We start from the raw sequence: 9150 nt of genomic DNA, 5'->3' as shown, positions 1-9150 counted from the left end.
AAAGAGGAGAACATCACCCAGCATCGAGCTGCTCCACAGGTGAGATGGTACTGGGGAGAACTGGTCTGGCTGCTGTCAATAGAGGTGGCCAGGTGGTCCAAGGCCCAGTGTCTAAACTCTCTGTAAACATAATCATGATACAAACAACTGTTGGTGGTATGAGGTCCCTTCCAGTGTGTAAAGCATGGTGCCAAAGGATCTCAGCAGTGGTCCAACTTGGAAGTCAAACAGATGTCATCAGAATCTTGAGACCAGCCCTCATAAAGCATCATTACTGCCAGCAGTTGGAGAGATGCTCTATGCTTCAACTCTGTCTTTTTTTTGGTGGGGGGGGCGGGATACTAGGATTGAACTTAGGGGCACTCGATCTCTGAGCCACATTTTGTATTTTATTTAGAGACAAGGTCTCACTGAGTTGCTAGTGCCTCACTGTTGCTGAGGCTGGCTTTGATCACTCGATGATCCTCCTGCCTCAGCCTCCAGAGCTTCTGGGATCACAGGCAAGTGCCACCACACCTGTTTCAATTCTGTCTTATTAGCCATTTTATCCCCAGTGTCTAACACAATTCCCTCTACATGAGTTCACAATAAGTACTTAAATGAATGAATGAATGAACTAAAAGAGAGAAGTTATGGTAGACTCAAGCTCATGGGCTAGAACTTCAGTTAACAACTAGGATTCAGAGCTCTGGTTCTAGAGAAGAACTAATATTTGGTTTAGGGTAACCAGGTGCCTTTCGAGTGGGCAGAGCCAAGAGGGAAGCAAAAAGTACTGCAATGATTCAGAGTATCCCAAAGTCCCAGGGAAGGTTATGCATCAAAGATTTCTGAGTCAGTCATTATTTAGCCATAATGACAAGGACTCCTGTATATGGAAGATATTAGACATAGATTCCTAGACCCACAACTGAAAATTGTTAATGGATGTCCTAACTCTGAAAAGATGACCACAATGTGACCTAAAAATATCAATAGATCTACTCACAGGAAATTAGGAAAAGACAGATGAAGATTGATAAACAAAGAGAAATAACAGAGAATTGCAATTGTCACCTTTACCTAATTAGGCTGGTGTATTCAAAAGCTAAAGCATATGAGAATAAAACTTAAAACATGGTCAAATGATTTGGAGATCTATCATCAAACAGTCCTCAATGATGAGATGACACTATTTGTCATCCTAACTTCACCACCTATGTCTGGTTAGCTAGGTGTCTGACCCTCAGTTCCCACATCCACAAAATGGCCTGATATGTGGAAAGTGGCCAGCACGGGGTTTACATTCAGTGGACTCATGAAATGGTGCCCCCTGTAAATGTGGCACCAGGACAGAGACTTCAGAGAAAGATCAGATGGTCCAGTGTCTGGAGGGAATGTGTCATTCAGGCTTGTCCATTCCCTTCCCCACCAGCACACATTCACCTTCTCAAACACTCACACGCCAGGAGATTCTGCTAACCATCAAAAGGGCCCTCAAGCCACATGCCTCTGAGCAGGTGTGCTGTATATGAATCATTAGCAGTTGTACACCCATGTGTGTAGTCTAACTCCAAAATTAGGCCCAAGATATTGAGGACCATACACTGTTATTTCCCAACTTTTGTTGAGAACCTCTCAAAATACCCATTTTTTTTTCTCTAACTGCATTCAGGTTTTTAATGCTGGCTGCACATTAGAATCACCTGGACCCCTTCAAAAATAAGGTTTACCTCTAGACCAATTAAATTAGAAACTCCTAGGAGCACAGCTCAAGCTGGGTGTTTTCCCAAAGGTTCTCAGGTGATTCTGAGGTGCCACTCAAGTGTAGTGACCTGTGGAACTGCAGCGCTGGCATTATTTAGGAGCATATTTGACGTGGAATCACAGGACCCACCTCTGACAATCAGAATCAGATCTGAACCAGAATCTGCATTTAAATGAGACCTCAGGATGATTCACAATCACATCAGTTTGAGAAGCAATGGTTAGTGGGTATCCGTGACTCTCAACGCAGCTACACAATGTAATCATCTAGAGAACTTTGGGGGTTTGGGGCAGGGAGTATTTTTTTAAATCCTCTGAACATTTTTTTATATGTTGATGGACCTTTATTTTATTCATTTATTGATATGTGGTGCTGAGAATCGAACCCAGTGCCTCACACAATCTAGGCAAGCACTCTACCACTGAGCCACCACCCCAACCCAGGGAGTATTTTTTAAATGAAGCTTATGTGTGGTTTCTGCCCCCTTAGATTTGTATTTAGTTGGTCTGAAGTGAACCCAGCGTCAGGATCTTGAAAACTCAGCCCTAGATTTGTTGACTTTCTTTGAATCCAACCAGGCCTGAGAACCATAATGCGACATAGGCAGTTCCCCAGGACAGGTCCAGTTCACAGCAAGGAATGCCTCCATGAGGGGTGCTGGGAAAGATGAGGCCTAACCACATTCCTCTGTCCCCAATGTCATCTCCGAACTGACCCAAGTAAACATCAAATTCTAGCAACATGTTTAAGAAATGCCCATTTCATGTCTCTTTCCTAAACATATGTAATGTGTATTTTCCATTTTTCTCCTTTTATAATGGTAGTTATTGACTAGCGCCCTTTGTATCTAATCAATAAACCAGAATATCCTGCTGTTAGGGAAATGACTTTGTTTTACTCAGTGGTAAATAGGGTAATGAATTCTAAATATTTAAAAACACTAAGGCAAACATAGAGATACTACAGGGTAGAATACACATTTCTTGTGAATTCTAAGGAAAAAACAGAATACTTCAAAGATATTTTGCTTTTAGTGGGCACTTCAGGTTCCGGTCCAGATCTCATAGTGGAATAAACTTACTCTCCTTCTGTCCTTGGACAAGTTAAGGGAAAAGTTTGAGGAGCTCTGAACCAATGGGATTATTTGAAATGTGACACTCTAACTTGACTTGGTTTCAAATCCTCAGCAGTTGGAGCATCTTGGCTTATCTCAAATGCTAGAAATACTGTAGCATTTGTCACTTCAATCCCAGCCAAGGGTCAAATGCTGTATCACAGCTAGTAACTAAAATAAATTCTAAAAGCTGTTTTTGTGGTTGACTTAACTTTATTCACATGATCGCTGGAGAGATTGACAAAGACTTCCTCTAACATTTCTTCTGGAGGGTTGAATTAGAGTTTGGTTGCAGACAGTGTAGGTTGGAGGGATGTGCAGTGAGACAGATCAGGGGCTTGTTATAATTCTACATCATCATGAATCCCATTTAATTTTAACCTTGAGGCCTGTCTGACACATTTGCAGTAAGAGTTGGGGAATAAATCTAACACTTACTGGCAAGCACTAGGCAGCCTGCGAGAGCAGCATCTTAGAGAAAACAATCAATCCTAGTGCTGGGGCATGTCAGGCATTGTGAGTGCAGATCAGAGGTGCTATAGGGTGTCCAGAATGGCCTCCCATGACAGTGACAGCAGTGGGACCTCAGGGTAGGCAGCAGGCAGCTCCAGAGCATCTCAGTCAGTCCCAGGAGTGAGGCATGGCCTCTCAGTATTGATAGGACCTCACAAGGAGCCACATGAGGAGGACTGTAATCAGGACAATGGTGAAGTTGAGAAACAGCTCCCGGGTGGATAGCTCCATCCTCAGAGTGGCTGGATGAGACCTTCAGGTAGACTTCTGGGGGCACAGCAAGACCTCCGGCTTGTCCTCACCTCCTAACAGAAAGTGACAAAGAAAACATGGGAGATGAACAAGTGTTCCTGGAAGATGATGCTTATTCTTTCCCAAAGGAAATAGAAGTATCATGGGAAAGGAGGTGGTTTGGGGCTGAACTGTGTCTTCCTCTAATTTCATATGTTGAGATCCTAACCCCCAGGACCCAAGAATGTGATTGTATTTGGGTCTTTTGAAAGGTAATTGAGTTAAAATAAGGTCATTAATGTAACCCCTAATCCAATGTGACTGGTGTCCTTATATGAAGAGGGGATTAGGACAGACTCATACAGAGGGGAGACCATGTTAAAACACAGAAAGATGAACATCACCAAGCCAAAAAGAGTAGTATCCGAAGAAACCAACCCTGCCGACTGTCTGATTTCTAACATGTAGCCTCAGATTCTTTGACTAGAACCATCACTCTTCCCTAGGTCTCCAGCCTGCAAGCCTATCCTGAAGATTTTGGACTTATCAGCTTGCACAACCACATGAGCCAATTCCTTAAACACACACACACACACACACACACACACACACACACACACACACACACACACAGTTGTTTCTCTGAAGAACTCTAATACAGAGAGCCTGGTTTCTCTGCCCATTGTGATAAACACCAACACTTTTGTTCTGATTTTCTTCTTGGATGATTGTATTGGTGCTTTCAATAAAATTTAAAATATTACATTTTTCTCTCTTCAATTTCTGCGGGTGTATGCATGTATTCACTTTACTAACTGAATATCACTAAGTAGGAGCATCAAAACAGAAAAAAAAGTTATAATTTAGTATTGTTCTTGTTTTGGGTAACATTTAGAAGTGGGATACCATAATCCTTCAGGTTTCAGGCTGCTTTAGGTCTTTATCTAACCCTGATGAAAGCACAAAGTAGTTCCAACAGCTGCATGGTTTTTGTATAAGCCTACACTGGGCACAAAGCCTACCAGGGTCAAACAAAAGTCCCTCACATAACAGGTACTCAGTCTAAAAAGCACATGTTAACTTAATGGGTATTCCTATTTCAACAAATGCTTGTGCCAGCTATTTTTAGTTAGGCCCAGGATGTGCCTAAATTGTAAACATTTCAAAGAGCAGGGATGGTATCTTGAGAGTGTGTACAGATTGTTCCTGCAGGAAATCAAACTTGAAAAACATATACAATGCAGTCAATCAAATTATTAGCTTCAGTGATGTATTATAATTGGCTTTTGTTTTGCAATATAAATAAAATATAAGATTTCTTTTTTTGAATTTTTTTTTAGTTGTAGATGGACACACAGTATCTTTTGTTTTATTTTTATGTGGTGCTGAGTATCAAACCCAGTGCCTCACACATGCAAGGCAAGCACTTTACCACTGAGCTACAGCCCCAGCCCAATAAAATAGAAGATTTATATGTTAAATAATTTTATGTAGATACATATATTTTAGATATCTTGGACCAAATTCTACTACAGAATGAAAAAGTTTAGGCAGAAAGGACATTCTATTTGCTAAGGATGGGAGTGCAAGGGACAGAGAAGTTTGTTAGCAAGGTTTTGACCTGAATGGTATTTTTAACCATCTAAACTGACTCAATTATTAATAATATTTATTATATCATCAATAGACCAAATAATTAGCTGTGTAAATTTCAGCTGAATAATCAAATTTTAAATTATGTTAATATGACGTATAGGTTCAAACCAGATTATTTCAACCAGTAGATTGTTGAGTTGGGGTTTAAAATGGCCAATAATGGTGAATCTATGTTTAATTTCCTATTTAATTTTTATCCATCTTTTGACCTTCAGCATGAAGGAAATAGTAATTTGCCGATGAAAAACTTTACAAAGATTTGCTTGGAAAGGAAAGTAAACAGAAGATTAATGGGTAAAGAAATAACAGAGAATATGTAAGAATGCACATAAGAGCAGAGGAGAGCAGGAAGGGAATGAATCCAGCCAAGGAGGCTGGAGGCAAAGGAATGAGAATCAAAGATAGACTCTTCCTTATGAACTTACTAATTGAAATCAAATCCTGATCCAAATGCCTACTTTGGGATTAAGTTCTCAAGAAGTGCAGAGATACAGCCAGGTATAATGGCGTGTGCCTATAATCCAAGCAACTCAGGAGGCTGAGGCAGCAGGCTGACAAGTCCAAGGAGGATCACAAGTTCAAGGCCAGCCTCAGCAACTTAGGGAACCCCTCAGCAACTTGGCAAAACCTTGTCAATAAATAAATAAATAAATAAATAAATAAATAGGACTGGGATGTGACTCAGTGGTAAAGCACCCCTGGGTTCATCCCCTGTACCCCCCCCAAAAAAAAAAGAGAGAGAGAGAAGAAAGGTGGGCAGGGGGAAGAAGCAGAAATTATGAAACCCTATTTATAATGATCAAAACAATCCAATCTAGGGAAAGCAAAATAACTTTCCCATCAAATCTGCTTATTAGATTAAGCTATTATATAAGGGAATTATGGATAGTGATCCAACAGGAATATACTTGGATAATGAGAAGGATGCTATTAAAAGCAGTTCCAACAGCTCTGTTCATGTTACCTGTACACTAGGGCAAGTATTATTGTGATTTTTGTCTTTGCCAAAATTACAGCTGAGAAATTGACTTTTAGAGAGAAGTTGCTGTGTAATGACTCTCAGAAAGTAGGAAGTAGAGCTAAAAGTGGGAGACTAGAATTAGTTATCAGAATTGTGATCACGCCACCAACGTATTACAAGAACAAATTATTATTGCAATTAACTGCCATGGCTAAACAAAGTTAGTATGAATTTTCGACCACTATGGAAAATAATTTGACATTTTAAAAATTAAAGTGGAAAATGCTTTCTTCCTAATATCTAACAATTTCCCTTCTACCCCCAGATGCTCAAGCACACACGTGCTGAGGTACAAACACAAGAATGTTCACTACATTGTTCACAAGAACCCAAACAGGATACATCTCCCATGTTCATCAGCAGTACAGTGGTGCATATATTTGAATGCTACAGAGTAAAGAAAGTACAGGAACTACTACAGTTGCACACAACAGGATAAATGGATCTCACAAGCATAACTGTTGAACAAAAAAAGAATTTACAGAGGGAATATAGAATATGACTCCATTTAGACAAAATCAGAAATAGAGAATTTAAAATATTGTATAGGAATACAGACATGGTAAAACTTTAAAGAAAAGCAGGGACAAGACAATCTTAACATTTTAGGAGCAGAAGAGGGGTGATCAGGATTGGACTTCTTGGGTGCTGGCAAAAACGTGTTTCTTGATGAAACTTATAATTATTGTTTAAACTGCATATGTTTATGGACTCCACAAGTTTTTTTTCAATTTTCTCTAAATTGACAGGTTACCAGGTTACCCATCACACTTCTGTGTCTACTGTGGTTCACCTCTTACAATTTATTACACTTCAATGGCATCTTTAAATATTTATTGTTTTGTGTATTTTTAAATGAACAAAACATAAAGAATTAAAGTGAGAATTTTCAAGGAACCCAATCCAATCAATGTCTGTGCTGAATGTAAGGTGTAGACTTTATTTTCACCCTTTAAGAAGCACAGACCAAAGTTAGAAATTCAGATCAGCAGTGTTCTATTTTTCTGCTGTTAATACACCAAACAGCTTTGACTTCATTCTAAACCTACCCTAGCATCAAGTTCATGTCTTGTGATCTGAAGTGATTGTCATATAGATGAACCAAACACCAAAAGGCTATGAATAGATTGTACAAAAAGCTTGACATTGGCTTTCTTTCATTAGAAACTTTGAGAAGATGGAAGATAAACTTTCTTCCATGATATGAAAAAAGAAAATGCACACCAAAGAAAAGCAAAAATCAATAATATTCACTTTAAAATACCATGTACAAGGAACATCATCTATTTTTGAGATATAGAAGCTCTCCTCTGTCTCCCTCATTAGTAATTTGTGCACACAAACACACATCATCTGCTGAGCAGGAAATCCTGTTCAGGGTTACCTGAAGAGGGTCTAGGACACGCCCTGGCTGAGTAGACTTCTCCTTGCTCTCTCCCACTCAGGCCCCAACTCCTGTTCCTCTCCCAGGCTGTCTGGACTCCCCCACTCTGGGCAGGGCCTAAAGTAGTCTGAGGGAGGTGGCACTCACTCTGACGTCAGTGATGAAACATCTCAAAGGAACACCCTCCAAAGGTCTGAGGCTATTTGTGTTCAGGGGGACATGGAAATGTGTTGACTAAGACCTTATTCCTTTGGTTACCAACTTGTATTAACCCCACAGTCACCTTTTAGTGTAATTTATGTGGATTTTAAATTTATCTTTTACATCTTTATGAATATCTCTAGCATGTCTTTAAAACATCATAAACCAAAAGCAATAGGCTAATTTTAACCAATCGATGCTGCATTTGGCTCTTCTCCCCACTCAGCACGTGAAGGTGTGGAAATGTGACTTCATTTCACCACCCACATCTTTTTTTTTTAAATTTATTTATTTTTTTTTTAGTTCTCAGCCAACACAACATCTTTGTTTTGTATGTGGTGCTGAGGATCGAACCCGGGCTGCACGCATGCCAGGCGAGCGCGCTACCGCTTGAGCCACATCCCCAGCCCCCCACCCACATCTTTACCTATCTGACATGTGAAGAGGTCTCTGTCTTGCACCCACACCGCCAGTCTCCCCCCCACACAAGAATTCCATAGGCACTCCTTGAAAACTGACTTCAATTCTGGCAGTGAAAGTTCTCCCCCGTCACCTGCTACACATAACTTCCTAGCTAAGCCCTCCAAGTTTACACGTTCATCTACAGTTTCATCTGAAACAGCTGAGAAAGCCCTGGTTTGAATATCTCTGTCAATACACTAACAGAGGAGTGAAATCAGACAGCAAGACTCAGTCATTGGGGTAGATCGGGGGTCGAAGAGGAGCTGGTCAAGATGGTAAAGACATGAGATATAAACTATAATAGAGATACATAGAATATATCTGAAAGAAATAAAATATGTAATTTTCAATATAACCCCTAACTGACTAAAATGAGTTTGCAATCAACAAATCGGATGTTTGAAAGTAAATGGAATCTCTGAAACATTTAACTGGACTTGAAATGAGATTAATTTAACCCTTTAACCATGACTCCAGATATGGAGTTTCTCTATAGATAAAAGAACAAATCTCCCCTCTGAATTCCCAACTAGGGTCAATCAAAATAATGCAGTCTCAGAGGCATTAAAAAAATTATCTGTAAATTGTGTTCAGCCAAATCTTTCCCACAAGTCCTCATACCCCAGGCTCATTGCTAAAAGAAGGACTTTCCATTTCATTTTTTCATTTCTTGGGTAATCTTAATTCAGCATTCTGTCACCACTTGTCTTGTAAAAAGATAGCTCTCTGAAGTGACAGATAGTGTACAACAATTATAGTGCAACTGAACATTGGCAGTCATTTGTTGCCATCTGGCAAACTCCTTGAATGTAGTCAGATTTCTG

At 39.9% G+C, this 9150-nt stretch overlaps 1 protein-coding gene across 2 annotated transcripts; it reads right to left on the bottom strand.

Annotated features, from left to right (window-relative positions):
• Window positions 1–3051: 3051 nt before the first annotated feature.
• SLN (sarcolipin) lies at window positions 3052–7819 on the bottom strand. Of its 2 annotated transcripts, none has more exons than XM_081281665.1 (2): window positions 7664–7819; window positions 3052–3676 (listed from the first exon to the last, which is right to left on the bottom strand). In XM_081281665.1, the coding sequence occupies exon 2, from the start codon at window positions 3600–3602 to the stop codon at window positions 3507–3509; it is 96 nt and encodes a 31-aa protein (XP_081137791.1). In that variant the 5' UTR covers window positions 3603–3676; window positions 7664–7819; the 3' UTR covers window positions 3052–3506. The 2 variants fall into 2 exon arrangements, with proteins under 2 accessions (XP_081137791.1, XP_081137792.1); XM_081281666.1 differs by having other exon boundaries at window positions 7686–7779.
• Window positions 7820–9150: the final 1331 nt, after the last annotated feature.

The sequence above is a fragment of the Spermophilus citellus genome (assembly GCF_964194105.1).
Source record: "Spermophilus citellus genome assembly, chromosome: 2".
Classification (NCBI taxonomy): Eukaryota; Metazoa; Chordata; class Mammalia; order Rodentia; family Sciuridae; genus Spermophilus; species Spermophilus citellus.
The sequence above is the reverse complement of the archived record's forward strand: the minus strand, read 5'-3'. Positions and strand labels throughout refer to the sequence as shown.